The 25,322-nt window shown below is 34.3% G+C and overlaps 1 protein-coding gene across 2 annotated transcripts in view; it reads left to right on the top strand.

The window, feature by feature from the left end:
• Window positions 1-25,322, top strand: part of NRXN3 (neurexin 3) — a 1,564,316-nt gene that overhangs the window by 797,575 nt on the left and 741,419 nt on the right. For both annotated transcript variants that reach the window (XM_074235619.1, XM_074235620.1), the window contains one exon: window positions 2,565-2,768. In XM_074235619.1, coding sequence (XP_074091720.1) covers window positions 2,565-2,768 — 204 coding nt within the window. The remainder of the gene's footprint in view (window positions 1-2,564; window positions 2,769-25,322) is intronic.

Below are 25,322 nucleotides of genomic sequence, written 5' to 3'. Positions count from 1 at the left end.
TTAATAAGCATGCCACCTATTCCTTGATCCAAGTAACTCATCAAAATTTTAAATGACCAATTAGTCACTGATCCCTAAGGCACTCTACTAAAGACTTGCTAATGGAATGTTGCTTGAGACTATTATCACTACTCTGAGTCAGGAAACTTTCTAAATCTGTCCTTGTCTTTCCCACAAAAATAGCATGAGGCACTTGATTAAAAGCTTCCTTGAAACTTAGGTACTGGTAAATTGTTTTGATAATTCCATTCTCCAGCAGTTAGGAATCCTGTGGTTATAGGAGATATGACTAATGTGAGCAAGACCCGACCATGAAGAAACCTAGTTAGTTTGTGATAGCCTAATTGTTTTCCTAAATGTTTATTGACAATCTCTTTTCTACATTAGAATTTTCCCAGAAATTTAAATCAAGTGATTGGACTAGTCCTGGTAGATGATATTCTCTTTCAGGATATTTGTTTTTCTTTAGCCTATCAATATCTCTAGTAATTTGTTAGCATGTTTCTTTTTAGTGAAATTTTTAGTTCCCTGAGGAACCCTGTTATATGCATATACACAAATGCATACATATATATGTATTCTATGTGTGTATATATATATATATATATGTATGCATTTATGTAGATAGATAGACATGGGCAACTAAGTACAGTGGTTAGAGCACTAGAAATCAAGAAGGCTTTATCTTCCTGAGTTTAAATGTGACCTTAGTTACTTACTAACTGTAGGACCCATGCCCAATTACTTAACCTTGTTTGCCTCAATTTCCTTATCTGTGAAATAAGGTGGAAAAGGAAATGGAAAAACTATTTCAGTGTCTTTGTCAAGAAAATTCCGAATGGAATCACAGAGTCAGTCGTGACTGAAAACTGACCAGTCAACAAAACTGTGAGATATATATATATATATATATATATATATATATATATATATATATATATAGAGAGAGAGAGAGAGAGAGAAAGTCTGTAAGTGAACCTTAGACATAATAGAGAACTGAAAAAAGTTTTCTCAAAGAATGAATAAACTACATCATCAACTTAAATGAAGAAACAAAGCAAAATATACTAACCAGATTGTGAACATGTTATACTTTTTCACTTTTGTATCAAGATGCTTATATCCTCTTTCATAGATAATTTTATAGCTGGTGTCAGAAAACAGACAAGATGAAGGCCCAATGGCCACCAATAATAGAGAGTTCAGATGGGTGTGAGATCCAAACTCTTTTCACTAGTTTCCTTTAAAGGTTTTCAAGGCAATTGTTTCTCTACAGGTCAACAGATAATCTGTTGTGGAAAGTTCAACTAGGTTCTTCTTTTTCTTATTCCATAGAGAAGGAAATAGAGGGAACTCTAGTGAGATTTTGCCACATTTCCCTGTAATATACTTTATTCACTCTAAGATTCGCTATTCTACTAAACAAAGGGAAAATAGCAAGGTCAGATAAATTCATAAGCATTTATTAAGCATTGATTATGTACAAAGATATTTTCCTTAGTATTGAGGATACAAATATAAATGTTAACAAATCTCTGCCCTCAGGGAGTTTATAACCTGCTTGAGGAAGTTAGATGTAACATATTTACAGATTGAGATATTCTAGAACCAATTCTATCTAGGTCTTGAGGGCTGATGGGGCAAAATTTTCAATGTGAGCATTTACTTTTTTTGGAAATTGGCAAACTCAGCAAGCTAGGGCTTGATTTATTGTTTTTTTGATTATTTAGACTTAAGAAGGCACATTAACCTGTTAATAAAACAGACTAATCTTAAAAGTGTATCATGTAAACTTTTTTCCCTCAGAGAACTGATGGTTAAATATTTGCTAAAACACCTTTCTATAGGTTAAAAAAATATAATACCTAATCCAAAGTAAGAAAAAAAATTTCAAGATAGAGAAAATGTAACTAGGAGGATCAGTTAAGAAGTTTGATAGAGATGAAGGTTAGAAGAGAGAACATTCTAAGCTTGGATAAAGGCACCTGTGCAAAAGAGAGAGAGAAAATGGAATGTATAGAAAGGGGAAGAGAAGAGAAAGGAACATTTTTATAGAACTTGCTATGTGTGAAGAACTATGTTAATTACTTTATAAATATTATCTCATTTGATCTCTCTCTCTCTCTCTCTCTCTCTCTCTCTCTCTCTCTCTCTCTCTCTTTCTCTGTAATGAGGGTTAAATGACTTGTCCATGGTCAACACAACTAGTATGGTCTGAGGCTGTATTTGAACTCAGGTCCTCCTGACTCTCACAAACTTTCCCTGGGTGGTAGTTGCTATTTTGATTTCCATTTTATAATTGAAGAAATTGAGGCAGAGGGTGAATGACTTGCCCAACAAAATCACATAACTGCTAAGTGTTTCAGGCTAGATATGAACTCAGATCTTTCTGGGGCACAGTACTCCATCTTCTCAGATGCCTAGCTTGATGAGAATGTGTAGCATGTGTGAAAGACAATGGTAAGAAGTTATTCTGGAAAAATAGTCCCAGAAGCAAGATATAAAAGGAAGATATGTTTATCTTTGTCACTTTTCTGATCACTTTGTTCTTTTCTTTTTGGCAGAGGCTTCTATCTTGAGTTATGATGGCAGCATGTACATGAAGATCATCATGCCCATGGTCATGCACACCGAGGCCGAGGATGTGTCTTTCCGTTTCATGTCCCAGCGTGCTTATGGTTTGCTGGTTGCCACCACTTCCAGGGATTCAGCTGACACTCTGCGCCTGGAACTGGATGGGGGACGTGTCAAGCTGATGGTTAACTTAGGTATCGTATGAAGAACCTCCGCCGGTCAATTTGGGCTTGTATTCCTTTTCTTTCCTTTTCTTCATTTTTCCCCAATTGTTTTAATTGGATTGGTTTACTTCTGTTTGTTTTGTTTTGTTTTGTTTTTGAAATTTTATCTGCTGAAAACTTGTTAATAAAGTCAAGCATACCTAAAAAAAAAACCTAAACAACACCTCTCTGTGTTGCTGCATGAAGTTTTGATGTCAATTCTGGTTATGGATAGTGGTGATTTCCTTTTTACTAATGTCTTTGTTTTTTAAGTTTCCTTTCTTGGTCTTTTGAATCGATCAGCTTTGTGTAAGACATGCTACTTTGGTCCATCTTTTGATCAATCACCTCCTCATCAAAACAGCCTCCTTAAGTCACAACCCAAAACAGTCCAACGTGAGGGTAAAGAGAGGGCAGGAAAAAAAGTAGGGGAAAAAAAGTAGACCATAGGAATAGAGAAGATCCAGGCTGTACAGGTCCATGGAAGAATCTGTTATTTTAAATTGCCACAATGTGAACCAGAAGAGGCTGATAACAATGACAATTGTCCCTTTCCCCCATCTACTCCAAATTAGATGACAAGTATTTGCCTTTGACTTCCAAACTGGAGGAAAAATTCCACAAGTCTTTGTCACTTGTCCCAAATTGTTATATAAAAAATGGACTTTTGCTCTAACTCTCTGTAGTTCTGGTTCATAAACCAATAGCCATTTATTCTAAGGTGATCTGCTATTGCATACTCACTGTCTCCTTCTACTATGTTCTCTTCAAATCATAAACATGCATTATTTCCTGGTGTTGATTAGTAGCAACAGAATGGGATAGTACCTTTACTGGGAATTATAATCTCTTTTCTTTTACCTGTATTTACTTTTAGCAGGACATTCAGTCATTGTGATTTTTCCATTAATGCCATGGTCCATTAAATGATTTACTTTTTTCCATTTTCCCAACTAGTATTCTCTAATCAGAGAATCACATTTCTACTCATCAGGTCTTTTACTGAATTGCTAGAGAATCTTGGGTTAGCTAATGAATAGTTGTAGAAATATATTAGGAAGATGAGGCCTGTGTTGGGTATATGGCTACCAACGACAAGATCTGCAAAAGGCATGAATAAATTATTCGCCTGAACCAACAGAGACATTAGGTACTAAATTGCAGACCATACCTAAACCTCAGATGGTTTCTTATGGTAAAATAATGTGGACTGGAGTGGAAACCAGTCTGATCAAGATTAGCTGGTAGCATATAAACAAATTAAATTAAAGTTTTAAAAGACTTAGGAAACAAAGGACTGTTTTGAGAAATGACTCATTCATTTACTGTGTGTGGTTCATTTCCAGTTTTCAACTTTGATAATAAAATGTATTTTTCCCCCAAATTATTTGATATACATTGGTTCTGTGTATCTTTTTGTTTTTTTTTTTTTATTTTGGATTTTATTTTACTCTTTGCTGGTTTTTTCTCCATGTATTTGAGTTCTTAAGCTCTTCCCCATCAACCATGGTAAATCAAAAGATGGTATTCAACCCTTCAAAGGCCCAAAGCCTGCGGCCCGCATAGTAAACAGCCCTGAGAACAGAGTGTACTGAGAAGCCTGCAGGGGGCAGGCGTACCCCAGCCTATTTTCACCTCCCCTTTCCTAACCACCTTCCTCCTCTTCCAAAAGAAAAAGGAAAAAAAAAGAAAAATATTTTATATTTAAGATAATGATTAAAAAAGTCTATTTCTATGGTAGAGAAAGGAACAAAAAATTCAAACTCTCCCTATTAGAGAAAAATAATAATTATGAATTCTATTTTTAAATAAGATGAGAAAAATAGAAAAATGATGATTCAGACCTATATGGACCTCTTATCTGGTATTTGTTTTATAAAGATTAATAGATCTGATGTGACCTATCTCACATCTTAGCTGAGAATGATTGCAAGGAGAGAGGGAGAGAAACAGAAACACACACACAAACGTACACACACACACACACACACACACACACACACACACACACACACACACACACACAAACAGGTGTGCATGCAAGCATGATTAAGCTCCCTTATGTAATTTGAGATTCTTCTCATAAGTCTTTCAAACTCAGACCAACAGGAAAATAAAGAGATGAGCAGTTTCTTCCTGGTTATTTTTATCCTCTCTGTTCTCACTTTGGGGTCAGGGAATCCTTCCATTTCTTAAGGACTTCCACCTTTAATTTGTTATATTCCTTTCTTAGAGTTGTATTACTAGCTTGGGCAGTTCTACAAGGACCCAGATCTCTCCTGACTGTTCCCTGAAAACTGGATTCTCTTGGGAATAAGTCATATTGTCTTCATTCTTTCCTAAAGAATTGATACCACTTAGTTGTGACTTGGGCAAGTCATTTAATCCCATTGCCCTGCAAAAACCAAAAACCAAAACAAAAAAAAAAAAAAAAAAAAGAATTACTGCCTCTGGGGTTCCAAGCTCTTTGTTCTTTGTTTCTATTCAAAATACTCACATTGAAATATTAACCTATGCTCATAGACTTTTTATAAATGTGTTTTCTATTCTATGCCTACATGGTTTACTTTTTATCAAACATGAATTCTATTTTCTGTCTTCAAAGCCTACTGGTAGGTGATTGCTCCAAAGAGTGCATATTCAACCTATATGTCCCTACTTATTGGGCTATATCAGACTGAAATAAAACAAATACTTTTTATTGCACATAAGTTTCTTAAGATCAAGGACTGTTTCATTTTTATCTTTAGATCCCTACTGCAGTCCATTGCACAAAAGAGATAACAAAAAAGTTTATTGATGGACCCACACATATCCATAATCCTCTGGAAGAATTATTGAGAACCCTATTCTAGTGGGTATACACTGGTGGAATTTCAGTCCATTTCATAAATTGCAGTTGCTCCTGGTAGAACATCTATTAAAACTTGAACTTGTTGAATATTTTTCATTTTATACCCTTTTTCATGAAAAAATATAGTAGCTACAAACATTTACATGTTGATTTCCTCCATATCTGATCCAAATCCAAAGGATATAGGAGAAAGGGGGGGGAGGTAATTTTCCTCATTAATTAAAAAAAATCTAACTTAAATGTCAAGTTTCAGGAGCTACTGAAAATTATTGGAAAAGTGATTTGCCTAAAATAAATTCCCTGAGTTTAGATTCTCTATTTTTCAGTGACTAAGGACTCATAATAAGTTACCCTCAAGGAGAGTTATTCATTCAAATTTCAAATGTATAGGGCACAATAGATTGTCAAGATACTTCAGTATCATTCTTATCTCTCCCCTTCGATTCCTCATGACATAATATGTTCCTTGATGGCATTTGAAAGAATCAAGTCAAGAGCCTTCCATAAATAATTTAAGTTTCTAGATTGGAATTTATTTCAAATTTTATTTCATTTCAAGTAGCCCATTCCATATGAACCAGAGTTAAATAAAGAATGAAATATATGATCTAGCTTGGCTTTCCTTTCACAGTAGTTCTTGCTTAAAAATATATAGAAGCCAACAGAAAATTGCATGACCATATGGTTTCTCTGTCTCTCTCTTTCTCTCCATATTTCTCCTCCCAAACTCAGTCACATTTCCTCTATACATAGGTTAGGAGGGAGCGGTATTTATCAGCTTTGTGGGATGATACAAAATCAAATGTTAAACCACTCACAACTTCATGTCCACCTCACTTTCCCTCACCCACAGTCTTCACCAAGGGGTATAGCCGCCACTGTATGGTGATCGTACCGATTGCTCCAGAGCTGTTTGCTCCCACTTTTCTGTTGCGGTTGACGACACATGACAAACCTAATCGCATGAAACCAAACCCAGATTTTCTCAAGAGATGTAAAACCCTCTTTAAGCCTTCTCCCCAGGATCATTGACTATTCTAAATTATTGTGGTCTGCATTTAAATTTGTCCTTTGTCACCCTTTCTGTCCCTTTTCCTATAAAAGATTTAAAAGTTCAAATAATAAGATGGATTTTCTGACTGTACCCCAAAAAGACATATGAAACTTTAATGTTAAAGTAGAGTATATTCTTAACTCTTCTTTCTGTTACTCCCCCACTATTCTTTAAATCAAGATAAAGCAAAACAACAAAAGCAAAGCAAAAAAAAATTGAACTCTCTCCTTAGAATATTGCTGTTGTTTTCCCCTTCTCTTTAATTGTTTATCAGAGTTCCATTCACTATGCCATTGACAGTGATTTATATTGGAGAATATAGTACACCATTCCTATTGGATAATATGATGAATACTGAGGCATTTTTTCCTAGCCATACCTGCCCAATCCCTGGTAGCTTTTCAATTAATGGTAAGTAAAGACATCTAATGGCATAGAGGTCCAATGAATCCATGAAGGAATAAGGTTCACAACCCACAAAAAAGAGTCAGGTGACTTAAAATGAAATAAATGAAATAAAATGAAATAAAAAGAAATGAAGATAAAGTCTTCTCTCCATGGTACTTAAATTCTCTCCTTTGACTCCCATTGTCCTTGTTTTCTTTAGAGTTAGATTTACAAGTACCAATAGAAACAAATTGATCAAGGGCCCTCAGTACTGCCTTCACGCTTACCTTCTTCACCTTCTCTCTGAATGCTCTAGGTAGTTCATTTGGAAGAGCATTCAGGTAGCAAGATGAAGATTGGTTCTAGTGAGAGGTCTTGTCTGGGGACCCTTGAAACCCCACTCCCCAAAATGAATTAGTTAATGTAATCAAAAATAGTAACACCCAATGACTACCTGTCCCATTCCCCTTTCCTGGCCCTTCACTCTCTGAAATCTGGGATGGGCGTTTGTGTGGTTAGCTGTTTGCAAGTGGCCATTTTATGACAGGAAATGACCAGGTGGTATTAACCCTTTCCTTACTTTATACATAAGGGCAATATGCCAATGCAAATTGCTAGAGCATCTGTGGGATGATGTAGGGAGAGGGAGGAGGGAATTTGTTCTTAGGAAGAGAGAAAGGGTTAAATACTACAATGTTGAATCTCATAGGCAGATTTTTTTCCAGGATAAAATGTGTCAGACAGATGAATGTGCCTATGGAATCATAACACAAATACTAGTAAAAAATGTTAAGTCTGCTTTTAAAGATAAAATGCAAGAAGAATCAGTGTAGCTGGAGAGGTGGGACATAACTTGCATTTGGTGGTTGTGGGGAAATTGTGCTTGATTTGTCAAGTTTTTTTTAAAAAACATTAACATTTCAAGTTGAGGTTTGAGATATATATAATAAATAAATGCATAGGTTTTCTGCAAAAGAGAAGCATATTCTGTGTCTATCTGTGGATATATATGTATATCAGTATATATCTCTATACATATGTGTATATATGTGTATATATATATATGTATTTGATTTTTCTATATAATATACTGTACATATACACCCACCCTTAAATTTGTACATACTGTATATATATAAAATGGCCACATTTCTTGCGTGTGTCTGTCCCCGGAAGGGTGGACTGATTGTTTTTGGATGTCTGCAGCTGTTACCTTGAAGGATGCAATTTCATCTTTCATTTATTTTTCCCCATCTAGACTGTATCAGGATAAACTGTAACTCCAGTAAGTTTTCCCTCAAGTTTCATTTTGTTCTTTAAAAACAACAAAAAAAAACTGAACTTATTTTGCTTGCTGTTTTAAGAGCTGTTTTTCATTTGAATTTTCTTTTTCCAAATACAGAGTTGGGTGGGACCTGGGGCCTACAAGATATAAATAACTGGGGAGGGATGGTAAGGGTTACTCAGGATTTTCTTTCTGGAATGGGGCTAGTACCCTCCCTCTTCATTCACTGCAATTGCTATACTCGGAAGAAGAGGAGGGGGATAATGGATAATGTACTGAATTGAAAATGAATTAATTGGTAATTTGTTACTTTTGGGAAATGGTCCTAAGGGATTGGGAGAAAGCATTATAGCAACAACTATGCACTTCACTACTGAAAAAAAATTAAGACAAATTAAGGTTCATGACACAGATGGTGGCTGCTGAATCTGACATGTCTTCATTGGCTTTTGTCTCTTTGGTGGATTTTTCAGGGTGGTGGGGGAAGAGCAATCATTTGGCAGAAATAGAAAACTTCAACCAAAGACAAGGCAATTTGGTAGAAGAATTCTAGTTTATTCATTTGATTTCACTGCCATAATCTCAACATATTTGTTTTCTTGCTTGATGCTCTGAAATCTCTTTTTTATTTAAAAAAGAGAAATCTTAATTGGTAGGTTGGAAACTTGCCAATTGTAGGGACAAACATAAAATTTATCTGACATCCCTAAGAAAAGAATGGAGAATGTGAACTGATGAGGAATGAGTGAGGGATAAGATTGAATGATGGGGAGGAAAAAGGAAGAAGTAAATAGAAAGTGTTTGAATTTCTATTCTTCCCAAATTAATTAATTTAGACTCTTCTGTATCCTGTCAATTTCCTGACAAGATTGGGCATCTCTTGTTTTTGTTTTAGAGACATATTGGGAAGAGGAAGGAAGAAAGTAAAAAAGAAGAAAAAGAAAAATTTTACTTTTTTTGAATTTCTTTTGTCATATTAAATTCTAGATTATTTAAATTTTGAATGATATTTACTGCATAGAGAAGCTACTATGAATGACAAACTGCTAAAACACAAATCCCATTTTCTGGGAAGCTTAACAAAAAAATGAAAGAAGGCAACACAAAACATACAACCTAAAGAAAATCTTCTTCAAGCAGAATGTTTTGTTTAAGTCTTAATAGCGCTTTAAGTTATGTTAAGCAGTGCCCTATTTTGGTATTCTTAAACATTTCTAATTAGCCAGCAATAAGCTGATATTATATATGTTATTTTAAAAGTGTATTGAAATGTTTTATATTTCTCCAAACCATAGTGGAAATGATATCTCCTAGTATTAGATTACTATCTGAGGAGGAGAATGAAGGGAGCAAAGGAATTTTTGAGTAATTTTTGATTGAGAAATGAATGCTTCATTTATTGCTATCTTTTCACACTTTCCATTGATGAAAGTTTTCCTGTGTTTTTTGAGCATCTGTGTAAATTGGACATAATACAACTTCCAGGTTCTCTTTTGGAAAGAGTGTTTTTCTTGCCACATCATATATGTCATCATATTTCTTTGATACGAATTAAAGATTTCTATTAAGAACCAATTAGGGGGCAGCTAGGTGGTGCAGTGGATAAAGCACTGGTCCTGGAGTCAGGAGTACCTGGGTTCAAATCTGGTCTCAGACACTTAATAATTACCTAGCTGTATGGCCTTGGGCAAGCCACTTAATCCCATTTACCTTGCAAAACCCTAAAAAGAAAAAGAACCAATTAGAACAATTTTAAGGAAGAAAAATTAACAGTAAAGTACTATTCTTTTATCTTAATACGATTGTGAGTATGTGCCTAGTTTAAGTCAAGACTCAAATTTATATTTTGGAAAGCATTTTGAAAAATATATTTTGAATTGTACTTATGATTGGTATGGAGTACTTGTGGTGAAGAAGCTCCTTTTGACAATGAAAACTGAAAACTGCTCTGCCACTTACTAGACTGAGAAGTTAACCAGCTCATTTGTGTCAGAAACAGGATTTAACTGCAATTCTTCATCTTTTTGTCCTTGAAACCATTTTAAAATTACCATTGTGTAATGCTCATAATGCTGAGCCCCTTAATTATTATAATAGGACTCCCAGAACTGCAGGTCTAGAGATAGTCACCTAGATAATGAGTGGATAGAATAACAAGAACTTGTTTTGTATTTTGATCTAAGACTTGGAAGGGCCAGTCAGTAAAGGGGGGAGCACGATTGAGAGATAGAATTTCTTGAATAGTCCTTTGACATTCTTAGCCTTAAATCATAAAATCTTCACAAGTAGACTACTATAAAATGTGATGACATAGGAGATTTGGCAGATGGGTGTGGTTGATCACATGACCCTGCTTTTCTTGTGGTGAAGACTATAGTAAGATTTGAGATTGTTTTTGGGTTGACTTGCTCCCCAGGTGGTTCTGCTTCCTCTTTGCTCTCAACCTTGATCTCTGCTGCTATCTAAACAGAGTCCTTAGACTCTTCACAAAAATTTTGAGTGATGTTCTTCTTTTCTCTTAAGGGAATGTATGTATTGTGGATAAGGTCACTATTGTGCATAAATAAAAGACATTTTCCAACAGTTCTATTGTATATTTTTCTGGCCTGTGCTCTTCCTTGCCAATTTACTGGGTTATAGAGAATGATGTCTGCATTCCTTTAACTCACTTATCTTTTAAATATTATTTGGCATTGACAAGTGGTTATTTTTAAGGCTGATCATAATGGAAAGAGCTTGGGGGAAAAAGACACTTGTCTAGTGGAGAGAGGAAGATATTGGCCATGATATAGGGCAATGATCTCTGAGTAATGAGGAATATTTTCTTCCTTCTTTTTTCCCTATGTCTTTGTTAATCACTTTAATAATCAATGACCTTATCTATATCTCATTCTGAGATGTTCCAATGCACAAGAAGAAAAAACTCAATGATTTTCTGCTGTTTGTCTGAATTTGGCCCTCCTTTCATCTCATCTTCTCACTTACTTGAGTTATATCTTCAAACACTGATACCTAATAGAGAAAAAATTCTTCTTGAATCCCCAACTCTATCATACTTACAAGTGAAGGAATAAAGCAATGTCTTTGGTTGAAAAGGGTTCATGGGTGGGTTTGAATCATCAGGAATTGATGATGATAAAAGTAAGTAAGGTATTGCCTGGCAGTGGTGTTAAATAGAAATGCTCCCTGCAGGCTTTGTGTTGATATAGAAACGCTCAAATTAATGGTTATTGTATTGCATTTTAATTAATTTTGTTAAATGTTTGCCCATTCTATTTAAATTTTGTTTGGCCACTTTTGGGAATTATGCAGACTGCATTAGGGTCATTGAGCCCCAAATTTGATACTGCTGGCTAAAATCAGAATTTTGCAAAATCTCATGGAAGGGTAACAGAGTCAGCAGCCACTTCAGTGAATTGAACAACTCAGGTAACCTGGTAATATCATTTAAAAGAAAACAGTGTTGCTCTCTGGAGTGAGGAATTCTGTGTGCATGAGGGGATTCTAATAGAAGACAATACACACTAAGTATATCATATCCTACAAGTTTGACAATGACCTAAGATGACTTCCAAAGAGAACCACAGGTAAGTACTTCTTTTTATGATATTATTTGCTTAGTTCAAGAGAATTCTGGGACAAGTTTGCAGATTTCAGGTGAGTATTTTATATTTCATATAACCTTCTATTATTTCCTTCATTTCCTTGAAACCCTTTTGACTTGAATGGCAGAATGAGTGATCAACTTGCTCATTAAAAGTAGGTATCTTTCCTCTGGAATATATATATATATATATATATATATATATGTGTGTATATATATATATATACATATATATTATATAATATATGTAATATATAATATATATGACATATATATACTTATGTATAAAATGTGTTGACAAAATTTACATTAAGTAAATATCATCCTTCTCTTCCCTGTTTCTCTTTTCTTTTTCTTCCTTGCTTTCTTTGACTTATTTTTATAAGAAGTCTAAATGTCCTGTGTTAAGTAAATGGAGTGTGTATCTATACATATATATGTATATATATGTATATATATATATATATATATATATATAGATGCATTAATTCTCCTTCTCTCAGTGATACACTTCTCTTTAAGATCTTGTAAAGGGGCTGGCCAAATGTTTTTCAAATTTATATGCATTCATTCACCATGCCTGCTTGGAAAAAAGGGAAAAGAGAAATAGAGTGCTTCAGGGGGCAAGAAAAGATTACAAGGTTTAGACATTTCTTGACATTATAAAAAGTCAAATGCTAAGATGGAGTTACTTATTTTGGCATAGTTTTGATTATCTTGTCCCACATTCATATGCATTATCATCCTTAAATCATAGCAGAAGTGACCTAAATGTGATGTTATGCTTAAAAATCTGACAATTTCTTAGAGATATGAGATCTCTATATTATGCATTTATACAGTAATGTCCATTTCCCTCTCATAGCTATTCCTACTCTTTCCTCTAATTGTCTAGTGTTTAACTTTTAACATTTGACTTACATTCTGCATCTTTCATTTTGAAAATAGCTTCCTTTCCCATCTTTTGGGAAATAAAGAGATTTGTGGGTAGTTCTAGCTTAATTTTAGATATAGCTAAGTAAGCCATGAACACCTACACTTTTTTTTATCAGGCCTGTATGTGTGTTTGTGTGTGTGTGTGTGTGTGTGTGTGAGAGAGAGAGAGAGAGAGAGAGAGAGAGAGAGAGAGAGAGAGAGAGAGATCAACTTACCCTTGGTCCTAGAAAAATGACTCTATTATAGAACCTTTGAGTAGGAAAGGATTCTAAGTAATCATTTAATGTAGAAATATGCTTCAAATCCTGAACCATTTCTGAGCAGCCCCAAATAGCTTTCTCTTATTTTTAAAGATATCTTAAGACATCTCACAGCTTCTTTTGATATCTGTCTCATTGTTTTGAGAAGCCTTCATGTACAACCTGGCCTTTCAACACAAGGCTGATTTGGGTTTGAACCTCTTTCAGACTGGAAAATAGCTTACTAGCACCCTATTTAGCCTCCTTCATCAGACTCTATAATAAGGCTCTTCTTTGTGTCTGCAGTCATTTTAACCTCAAAAAAATTTGCATTGTCTTCTTTAAACTTTTTTGGATAGGTTTTACTAAATCATATGTGTTACCCTTCTTTCAGAGTCTTGTAATTTCTCTTAAAATGGGAAATGACAAAATAGACATACAGATAGGCCAGTGCCCCAAATGTTAGCAGGTCATTTCTTAATTGGCAAATATTTAATCAACAAGCATTTAATGGGTGCTTTCCACAAGTCAGTCATGGCTAGGCACTGGGGAAATAAGTCAATTGAATGAAACAATCCCCCACTGGCAGGAACTTACTTCTTTAATTAATAAATATCAGTGTCAAAGGGACTTTTTCATTAAACAATTCTCTTCCTTCTCATGGTCAATTTGGGCTGTCAGATTCTTATTTTTTTTCCTTTTGCATATGTGCTACGCCAGACATTTTCCATTTTATATTTCTTGAAATGTGCTGCAGTATTTGGCAGAACCTAAAAGGAGTTATAAAAATTCTCCTGCAATTTGACCTGGTAATTCTACTCTTGAGAATATATCTCAAAAGGAAACAGAGAGAGAGAGAGAGAGAGAGAGAGAGAGAGAGAGAGAGATGAGAGATATAGAGGAAGTAATTTGTACAAAGATGTTCTTACCAATTTTATTTATAATAGCAAAAAATGGGCCACCATCTAAATGCACAACAATAGGAGACTAGTCAAGCAAATTATGTTATTAGAGTGATGGAAATATTATATAGCTATTCAAAATGACAGTTTGAACAATGTGTTATTGTTATGCTTTTATATTTCAATGGATCTATAATCTCACTGGATAGTTCCTTCCCCAGTGGAGATAATAACCTATCTATACCTTGTCATTTTGGGAGATTATTGCCATGTCCTCTCATAAATCTCTTATATAGAATCTGCACAGTTCATTTTGCTATATTAGACACAGAAATGTGAATATATAAATGAATTTTTTTGAAAATTTTGAATGGAAATAGTATTTATATAATTAAACAAATCACAGAATAACATACATCTAAAGTGGATCTGGAAATTGTCAAATAGTCATGCAGTCTTTCTCATCAAAGACCTTCAAAAAAGTGGACCTGTTACTTTTTAGTCCATTTCACTTCTAGACATTTCTAATTTGGGGGACTTTTGTATTTATTCCCCCTTTCTTCAAATTGTGTTCCACATGACAACTTTCAGATACTTTAAAGACTGCTATGAATTCTTCCCTGATTTTTCTCTGTATCTAAATAAAATATTCCTAATTCCTTCAGTCACTCTATTACAGGGACACCATCCTAGTTTTCTTCCTATGAATATTCTTTTCTTTTTCAACACTCTAAAAATTTGGCATCTGGAACTGAACTCAATAGTACAGATTTAGTAGGCACATTCTAGAAGGTAGTTTTGAAGATTATGTACTAGAATTTGGAGGGAATCAAAAAAGATCTTAAGTTGGAAGTTATGTTTGACCTGAGCTTTAAAGAAAAGCAATCAAAACTTCTAAAAAGCAAAAGGCAAGAAGCATGGAAGAATGGCCTATGCAAAGACATAGAATAAATATTTTATATGTGAGAAAGACTATATGAAGATCATCATTCTTGAAGTCATATGTGCTATTGCCTCTTCATTTTCTGAAAGTTCATCAATCATCTCTTTAATAATTGAGTCTAGAGGGCAACTAGGTGGTGCAGTGGATAGAGCACTAACCCTGGAGTCAGGAGGACCTGAATTCAGATCCATCCTAGCTGTGTGATCTTAGGCAAGTCACTTAACCCCATTGCCTTAAATAAATAAAATTAAATTAAAATAAAAAAAAATTGAGTGTAGAATTTTCTCAAAAAGTAAAGTCAAACTCACTGACATTGTCCATTTCTCTTTCTGTTTTTGAAAGTCAGGAAAGCATTTGCCCCAATTATAATGGGACAAATCATATATGTGCATCAGGGATAGGATTACAAGTTCATAGACTTTTAAGATTCTTTCCATATCTAAATCTAGGATCTTAATGTTATTGTTATATGAAGTATCCTCCAAAGAAGGTAAAGAGATTTTATGCAAGATCATACAGTGACTAAGTAATAAAGCAGGAATTTTTCTATAAAGTTGTTCAGGTTCATATGTGTGTATATATGTGTATGTATATAACTATAACTATAACCATATATATATATATATATATATATATATATATATATATGGAGAGAGAGAGAGAGAGAGAGAGAGAGAGAGAGAGAGAGAGAGAGAGAGATAAAATAGCTTTTTAATATATATACTGTAGAGATTTCTACTGGCCAAGTAGACAATCACTCATGCTAGAATTTTTTAGAAAGTAATCTATACTCCAAGAATAGTTTGCATCACAACCATCTTTTAATCAATAGAAGTATTGGAAGCTTTTCATTGCAATTTTTAAAAACATAAATAATATTTCATAAAACATTTTGCACATATTATTTTAATTAATCTTCACAAAACTTTGTATAATGGTTTCTTTTTTACAATGAAGAATATTTGATATGGAGATGGTAAGTTATTTGTCCAAGGACACAGATTAGAAAAATAGCTGAGTTCAATTGCAGTCAAGCTTCTAACACACCATTTTCTATATATAACTTCTTTTTTGTATTCCAACTGACCCTATTTGGCATCTCTGTATGCTAAAATAAAAAAGTATTTCTTCAGGCTTTTAAATTACTTATAGATTATTAAATCACCCATATTAGTACCCTGAACAGTATCTAGGAAAATAATTGACCATTTTCTTTTGTGAATTATATCATATTTTGAGTAAACATGAGTAAACAAGTAAATAGTCACTTTAATGAAAATTTAATGATCACTTCTCTGTGGGACAGGGACAGAGTTGAATCTTTCCTCAATGTTTTCTATCCATATTGTTGGTTTAGGTTTTGGTTTTTTCTTTGTTTCTTCTAGAGCTCGTCTCTCTCTCTCTCTCTCTCTCTCTCTCTCTCTCTCTCTCTCTCTCAATTTAATCAACCATAGCTTTATAAAAATTGTTGTTATTGTTGAGTTGTTTTGACCATGAGCCCATTTAGAGTTTTCTTAGCAAAGAGACTAGAGTAGTTTGCTATTTCCTTCTCCAGCTCATTTTACAGATGAGGAAACTAATGCAAACAGGATTAAATGACTTATCCAGGATCATGCAGATAGATATTAATAGCTATTAAGCTATTAAGATTTAAACTTCTGAAGATGAGTCTTCCTGATTCCAAGCCCAGTGCTCTATTCACAATATCAGCTTAGTTTTTATCTTAGAGGAATTTTATTATCCCTCAAATAATTTACCTTACCTACTGTTGAATGGAGTTTATATCAGAACAAATTTCAGTTATAATTAAAATAACCCAGAACCCCCAATTAGGAAAATTCCTAAGATTTGGTCAGAGGTTTGGCTCTCTACCTTAATTTAAATTATTTGCTGCCAGGTAACTCCCTAGCCTCTAAGAAAAATTCATTTCTGGGTCATGGAAGTTGCATTTAGTTGTGAAGCAATGAAATGACTAAGAAAACTTTCATATGACAAGTTCATTCATTTATTCCTCCATCTAAAAATCACCCCTCATAGTGTTTTGCATAACGTGTTTGTTTAAGCATGTGAGAGCACTTTGAAAATGTTATTACAAGTCTAGAATTATCAGGACAATAAATGAAGATCTGTACTACAATGCTATAGTTGGAATAGATTATAGTAAATAACTATAAGAAAGATTATATAAAAAGAGCTAGCAGGGTTTCATGGATTATGCAGTATTTTCTCTCCAGGCATTATTCATTTGATATTTCTTTAAATGCACTGCTAAATTTGGCAATAAACAACAACACATAACCAAAGATATGAATATATTTTGTGTTATTAACATGGTAAATGTTTATATTACTGAACAATTTATATTAATTCACATTATTTCTGTGCTTTTTCATTGCATATAGTACTGTTCAAACCTCTCTGATATTGTTTACTCAATGTATTCTTGATCTTCTTTTAAATGCCTTAACATATTAAAGGTACCGATGCAAAATATGGATATAACTGAACCACTTCTTTTTGCTGTCATAAATTTAATTAGTGATTATGTTTTAGGTGACTTCTTGCATATAATTTGTTACTGTTATATGTTGATGCCATAAATACTGGATGATTTTCAATTTTGACTTTTCATTGTTTGAGATATCTTATGTTTTGCCACTCTACCATGTTACTATTCAAAATATCAAGGAATGGGACTATGTGGATCATAGGAAACATGTATATTTGTATGTATGTTTTATAGATATATGTGCATATACATACATATATGTGATACACAGGCACATACACAAATGTGCAAGGATGTACTGGTAAATTTTAGCAACCGTCTCTCTGAGAGGAAAATGTATCTGTGACATATTTTTATGAGCATTATTAACATTGTACCCATCACTTTCTAACATCTCAACAACTGATAAAACAATCAAGCAAGATTTGCAATATTTGCCGGTTTCCAAGGTACAATTCATAACAATGAAAATTTAATGATCTCTTCTCCCAAGTGTATATGTGTATATATACACACATTGTATAGTTAAAAATTAAGGTAAAAAGTGAAAATAAATGAATGTGTATATTAAGATTAGACAGAAGGGTCACAAATAATTATGAAGTTTTGAATATTGGAGACTGGATAAGTGATAGTATGACTGACTGCAAAAACAGAGGTAAAAATAAAAATAGTATTGGAGCTGACAGAAATTAGAAAATCAAAAAAGAGGAGAAAATTGGAGAGGGGGGAAGGAAGATAAATAAATTCAGTTTTGTTCTTGCTCATTTTGATATGTTGGTGGTTTAGTCAGGGGAAGATGCACCACAAGCTGTTGGGATTGCAGTCTAGAGATCAGAAGTCATATTAATCAAGTTGCTAATTGAAGCAGTAGAGATGAATGAAGTTTCCAGAGGAGTAGAGAAAGAAAAGAGGACCAAGCATAGAACCTTGACAATGAAAAAGGAAGTGCAGCTAGCAGAAAAGACAGAAGTTGGAAGCTATGGTTTCTTTTTCTTCAGTGAATTATGATAAACAAACAAAAAAGGGTTTAAAATTATCCCAGATCTACTTTGAGTCTCTGTTGGACACTTGCCCTTATTTTAATAATAATAATAATAATAATAATAATAATAATAATAATAGATAAAAGCTTAATAGTACCCTAATGTGAAAATATTATCTTTAAAGCATGCTGATTTGATTAGCTACTCCTCTAATATTTGTGTCTTTGGTGTCTTTTTATGTCAATTTAATGTAATTTAAGAAAGAGATGAGAAACAATAGTAAGTTATTATCAAGTCCTTTTCAAATGATGCAATTAGGGGTGGCTAGGTGGCATAGTGAATAAAGCACTGGCCCTGGAGTCAGGAGTACCTGGGTTCAAATCCGGTCTCAGATACTTAATAATTACCTAGCTGTGTGGCCTTGGGCAAGCCACTTAACCCTGTTTACCTTGCAAAAACCTAAAAAAAATGGTGCAGTTATTTATGACTATAATATTGTTTCTGGGAACAGTGAACTTTGTGGTGAAGAAGGGAAGGCACATCATTAAGCAGGGTTATCCCCTTCCTAGTCAACCTTAAATTCTGAGGTTCATTTCTGCCAATCTCTGATTTTACAGACTCCAGGAACCAGAAAATCACATTAGCTGTTTCATACCTCAGAGTTACCATTTTTTGACACCTGGTCCTTTTAGTGAGGTAAAGTAAATTAAGATATGTGGACTAGGTTGTTAACTCTGTCTCTAAATCAGACCTGCAATTTACTTAGAGAATACTCAATAGAAATCTAATTATGATCCTCCAGAAGACCAAACTAGATTTGCCCCTTACCCCTAGGTCTAGTAATACTCTCGTAGAATGACATGGAAGGAGACACCAAAAAGGAAGTTTCTTACTCAGTGACTGAGGTTAAGATCATTTGTTAAAGACTCTTAGTTTCTATAGGTTTCTGGTAGAACTTTACTTCATACACCAAGAATATCTTAATGACATGAAAAACATCGTTAGAAAAATATGTTGGGGTTTAAGAAACCAGTAAATACTGGAGGGTAGAGTTCACATATATATCTGAGTTCTACAAAGTACTTTTAAAATTTTCTCCTAAGGCTCCCTAAATTTTCTTCTCAAATTAAAAAGCAGGGAAATCTTAGAATAGATTTTTATTCATAATTAAACTCCAATCTTTGAGGGGGAGGTTAAAACTGTCACTAAAGCAACCTTCTGAGACCTAGGCTGAATTCAAGTATCCTGTGGATTTAGAAAAGGATCACTTTTCTTCTTTTCAAATATTCCATCCTCTGGCAATAAGTGATAATGCTGTAATTTATGTCAATCAATTAAACAACAAGCATTATGCCAAGCACAGTCCTAGGCACTGGGAATTTAAAAATTAAAAAAAAGAAATTTGCATTCTATTAGAGAAGGTAACAGATACATAAATATATTCAGGATGATGTTCATCCTTTATTCTCAAACAAGACCAATGACATCCTGAGGGATATATTGACTTGAATGTGAATTGGATTTGTGAGGCAGAGTTGCACAAAGTCATCAACCTTACTTTTTCCTCCAGAGTCAATTGAAGTCCAGTGGCAAGAGAAAAGTCAGAATGGCGGGCAATGACTCAGGATGTGGTAGGTACCCTGGGTCTTTCTAAATCAAATCATTTTTCAAGCCTCAGTTTGTCTGAGGCAATGCCATTCGATGATCAAGGGCTAGGCAAGAATTGAAACAAAAAATGCTTAATTTCTCATCATAAAATATTGAGCTGAGAGGGCTAGACTCTCAAAGTTTCTAGCCAGAACAGAAAACAACTGATATTCCCACACATTCTAAAATATCAAAATCCAAATTGGATAGTTATAATAGTAATGAACTTATTAATTTTTAAGGTAAAAAAATTAAATAGTTTAGAGAAGCAGTGTGTTTGCAATTAAAGGAGTCAGAGAAAACTTCATGTAAATGGAAGATGGGATTTGAGTTGATTCTTGAACAAAGGTAGTGATTTTGCTTTCTGGAAAATTATTAAGTTTATTATTACTGAGTCTGTCATATTCAACAATGATTAGAATGATCCTAAAGTAAAGTGTCATGTTCCATACTTTGCAACTTAGGAGGGATGAGGCATTCAAGAACAATGTAAAAGAGGGAGACCCACTACCCTCTATTCAGAGTGCAAACTCCTTAAGGACAAGGATTACTTACTCATCTTTCTATAATGACAATCACACAGTACCTTGCATGTAATAGGTGTTCAATCAGTATTTGGCAAGTGGAATTGAAGAGGTTGTAAAATAAAGCATCTTTAGAGTGGTTCAAAAGATTGGAATTATTGACCTTGAAGTAGAGAAAACATGGTTGGGAAGAGGGAGGTTTAAATTATTTTAAAGAGCTGCCAAACAGAAGAATTTTCTCTCTTTTTGTTGAGAGCAGGATAAGAAGTGGATGCAACAGCAATGTGGATTTAGCAACTTAATAGTTTCCATTAATATAGTGTTTGGAAACTCGAGAATCATTTTGCTCACAAGAACTCTGAGAGGTAATGCATGCAATGTTAGGTCCATTTTACAAAGACTGAAAGCTAGACTCAGAGCACAGCATGTAAAAGATGAAATAAATGACTGAGGAAACAAAGACAAACTTCTGAGCATTTATTAAACAATGCATGCCAACGTCTAACAAATTGGGAATAGACCTTCTCAGCTTGGAATTGAACCACAAATACAGGGGGAGACAGATTTTTATTCATTAAAAACAATTAAATAAAACCAATTAATTAAAAGAAAACAATTGACAAGATAAAAAATTAGGCAATCTCATATCTAATCGGAGGAAAAAGTGGGGGATTTCCAAGGTGAAAGGGAATAAGTAAGCCGATTAAATTTCCTGAAATCAGAAAAAGAAGTGTCCTATTCCCTCTCAGAGACTTCAATCAAATGAGCATGGAAACAATAGTTGATTAACCAGTATAGACTCAGTTTTCAAGTTGAGATGCACACTTGTGGGAAAATTCCTTGCATCATTCTTCAAATCCAACTGGGTTTCTAGCTCATTATTCAAGTATCTCTAAGAAACTGGTAGAGGTGGTTTGGCTTCCCAGGTTTGCAGGGCTAGATTCAAATAATGCACTAATGTTGGCTCACAAATTCCACAATTAAATTTTCTTACAAAACAGAAACTGGACTAGATTCATAATTGAATAGAAAGGGAGTGGAGCTGTCTCCAGAATTGAGTCACAAAATGAAATCAGTGTGGTTCACTCAATTCCCACTACCACTTGCTATTCTAATCCCCTCAAGAATATTAAATGACTTGTCCAAGGTTGCAAGGTTACATGGCTTGTAGATGGTGGACCTGAGACTAAAACATAGATCAATAAGCCAGTCAATATTGATTTATTAAGCACCTTTTTGTACTAGGTATAGTTTTAAGTGCTGGAGGATATAAAAAGAGGCAAAGGACAGTCTTTGCTCTTGAGGAGATATGTTTACAAACAAACAAAAAAACACAGATCTCCCAAGTCCAACTCTATTAGGTTTTCTCACCATACCAAGTAGATCCTGCTAGATTGTTAAACCAAAAAAGAAAAAAAAAGAAAGAAAAAAAATTACTGAGGAAGAATCCTTTAGAAATAAACTAGTTTTTCTTCTATTTCAGATCATGGAGTTTTGATTCATTCCAGTGATAGAAACTTTATGATTTATCAGCTGGTTCCAAGGCTCTAGCAATTCATTTTGAAGTAATAGAGGCTCTGGCTCTGGAATCAGGAAGAACTAAGTTCAAATCTAATCTCAGGCATTAGACCTCTGTTTGCCTTTCATTTCTTCAAATGTAAAACAGGGATATTAATATCACCTGCCTCACATGATTGTTGTGAGGATCAAATAAGATGCTTATTCCCTTCCACCCTTTCCCACCCTTTGGCACATTTTGTCCTGCTATGAATTTTAATGTCAAGTGAAGTTTTTCTCTTCCATTTATTTTGAAGCCCATGATCTAGTTAATCTTCAGAGTCAACTCTGGATCTAAAATGGCCTTTGCAGTTGACATATTTTGATATATTTTTCTTTTAGTCTATTCTCAAAGAGAATAAAAGACAAATCCCTTACATAAGACGTAGATGACAAACACCCTTAGCAATCTGTGAAGCACATTTGGATTGTTGTCAGTGGCATTTTCCACTTGCTTTTGAATGGGCAAATGAAAAGCATTTATTAAGTACTTACTGTGAGCCAAGCACTGTGTTAAGCAACAAAGATACAAATAAAATAAAAGAGACATGAGAGCTCTCCAGGAACTCACATTCTAATTAGAGGAGCTGATAAATTAAACAACATTTCTTGGGTTAGCAGGATCAGATACAGATAAAGTGTTAGTGGATTTTTAAATACATTTAGAGAAGCAAGTTGCATAGTAATCTTTAGAAAGTTATCTCAGTAGTCCTCTCAATTCTATTTAGTGTTCTGAGATAATACCACCCTGAGTCAGACCTTCAAATACCTCTCTTGCCCCTATCCCCATCCAAGTTTTATAGTGTATACACTTGGTTATAATATGCATGATACTTGGGGAGCTGCAGGAAAAGAAGATGGATCTGCCTAGGAAAATCATCCTCTGCTTTATTTTTTTATTTGATTCCATTAACACTTACAGAGATTAAATGCTGTATGCATATTAACAGAGCTCCTGGCACTGAAGTAGTTTTAGTGATTTGTATGCAACAGATTACTAAGAAAAAATGAACTGAGGATTTACTCTTTTTAAGACTGAAGCATTGTTTATATGGGGAAAAAAAGACTTGCAGATAATAATGAACTCTAATTGAATTATGAGACAGAAGTATATCTGGAGTAATGCTATCACATTCTTAATTAAGAAAGGGATAGCGTCCAGGAAATAGGTGATGGTCTCAGTGTACTCTATGATAAGAACAACACTAGAACTTTGTTGTTTATTTCCAAACAATTTTTAGTAAGTAAATTAAAGGCAGTGGAGGGGAAGGGGGGACAGAGAGGCAGAAAAGGAGAGAGAGAGAGAGACAGACAGACAGACAGACAGACAGACGGACATAGAGACAGAGAGATAGACAAGGAATGGCAGAGGAGAAGAAGGCAGAGAGGAGAATAAGGAGAAGGAGAAGAAGAATTTCTTAAGTTATATAATCCAAACATTATATTATAACGTGAGGATACAAAGACAAGATAGTACCATCATGACTTCCAAGAACATTACATATTGTGAGGATTGGAAATGAGAAGGTATGCATGAATATAGCCTAGAAGTAATGTGAAGACCTGGTTCCAAGCAGTGTATGTGAAAGATAAACTATCAGAGTACAGGGAGAACAGAGTTCTGCAGTGGAGTGGCAAGAATTGGGATTCTTGACTGCAAAGCAGATAGCATGTTGTAAAGAACAACCAGAAAGAGCAACAAAGAAGGTGAGGAGGACATGAAGTCAATTTAATATGAGGATGGTCTGAAAGAATTTAGAATGGTTAGCTAGGAGAAGACTGAAGTTAGAATGGCAAAACATAATTGTCTTTTTGCATTTAAAGGGACTATTTTGCTTGATTCTATAATTTTAAAAAAAAGGAACAATGAGTAGACATTGATGAAATGCAGATTTTGGGTTAGTATATAAAGGGAAAAATCTTGTCAATTATAACTATTTAACAGTGGAATGATCTAGCTTAAAAGATAGTGGATTCCCCCTCATTCTTGAAAAAGGACTGTATCATCATGGGGATGTCATCTCCTCTGATACAATCTATGCTACTTGAGGGTCTTTGTATTTTGAGTTCCTGTAACAAAGTAGGTACTTAGTATTTGCTCATTGACTGCCTATAGAAGCAATTTCTGGTATATGAAGGTATAAGTTTTTTTAGGGATTTTTTTTTGCAAGGCAAATGGGGTTAAGTAGCTTGCCCAAGGCCACACAGCTACATCATTATTAAGTGTCTGAGACCGGATTTGAACCCAGGTACTCCTGACTCCAAGGCTGGTGCTTTATCCACTATGCAACCTAGCCACCCAGAAGGTATAGTTTTGATTAAGCTGCCTTCTAGCTTTGAGATTCTGTGACTTCTCCACAGAGGAGGTTTTTAGTCTTTATATTAGTCAATTCCTGTTTCTTGTGGGAAAATGTACATGCTAGGAGCACTATGATAAATAGTGGAAGAGGGACTGTTTGGAGTCAGGGGAGATCTGGATGGTAATTTAGAATCTAACATTTCAGGAATTAAGCTTGAGCCTCAGTTTCGTCATCTGCAAAATAGAGATGAAAATATTTACTTATTTTTCATAGGCATTATGAAGGAAGGACTTCAGAAACTTTAAAGTGCTATGTAAATATGATTTATTTTATCATCAGCTGATATAAATATAGCTATCAAAACTCCTTTCAATTCCATTATCCAAACTAGTTTAATAACTTCTATTTAAGCTCAGTCCATTTCAAGTCAGCTCATTAGCAGTATATTAGTCTGATGCTTACTATCTTATATTCTATGTTATCAGCTTCTCTGGACCTCAGTTTCATCATCTATAGAATGAGGGATTTGGAAGAGAGTGTCTCTTCCATGGGCCAAAAGAGGTCCATTTATGACCTCTTTTCTATACTCTCCATGACATATATTTCTAAACTCCATACTTTTCTTTGACTGCAGACAGTGGTCTGTCAAATTATATTGTTAAATATGGTTTCTGTGCTTCATTTTAATTCTTCTTAGTTTGAGGGAAAGAACTATTAGTCAGATGTCTTTCCTTCAACTTTTCTCTAACTGTAGAAAATCCACAATTGTTCTGAATTCAAAAGAGCTTTTTTACCTCCTGTTGGATTCCTCTTGCTAA

Source organism: Macrotis lagotis, chromosome 4 (genome assembly GCF_037893015.1).
Source record: "Macrotis lagotis isolate mMagLag1 chromosome 4, bilby.v1.9.chrom.fasta, whole genome shotgun sequence".
Taxonomy (NCBI): Eukaryota; Metazoa; Chordata; class Mammalia; order Peramelemorphia; family Peramelidae; genus Macrotis; species Macrotis lagotis.
The sequence above is the reverse complement of the archived record's forward strand: the minus strand, read 5'-3'. Positions and strand labels throughout refer to the sequence as shown.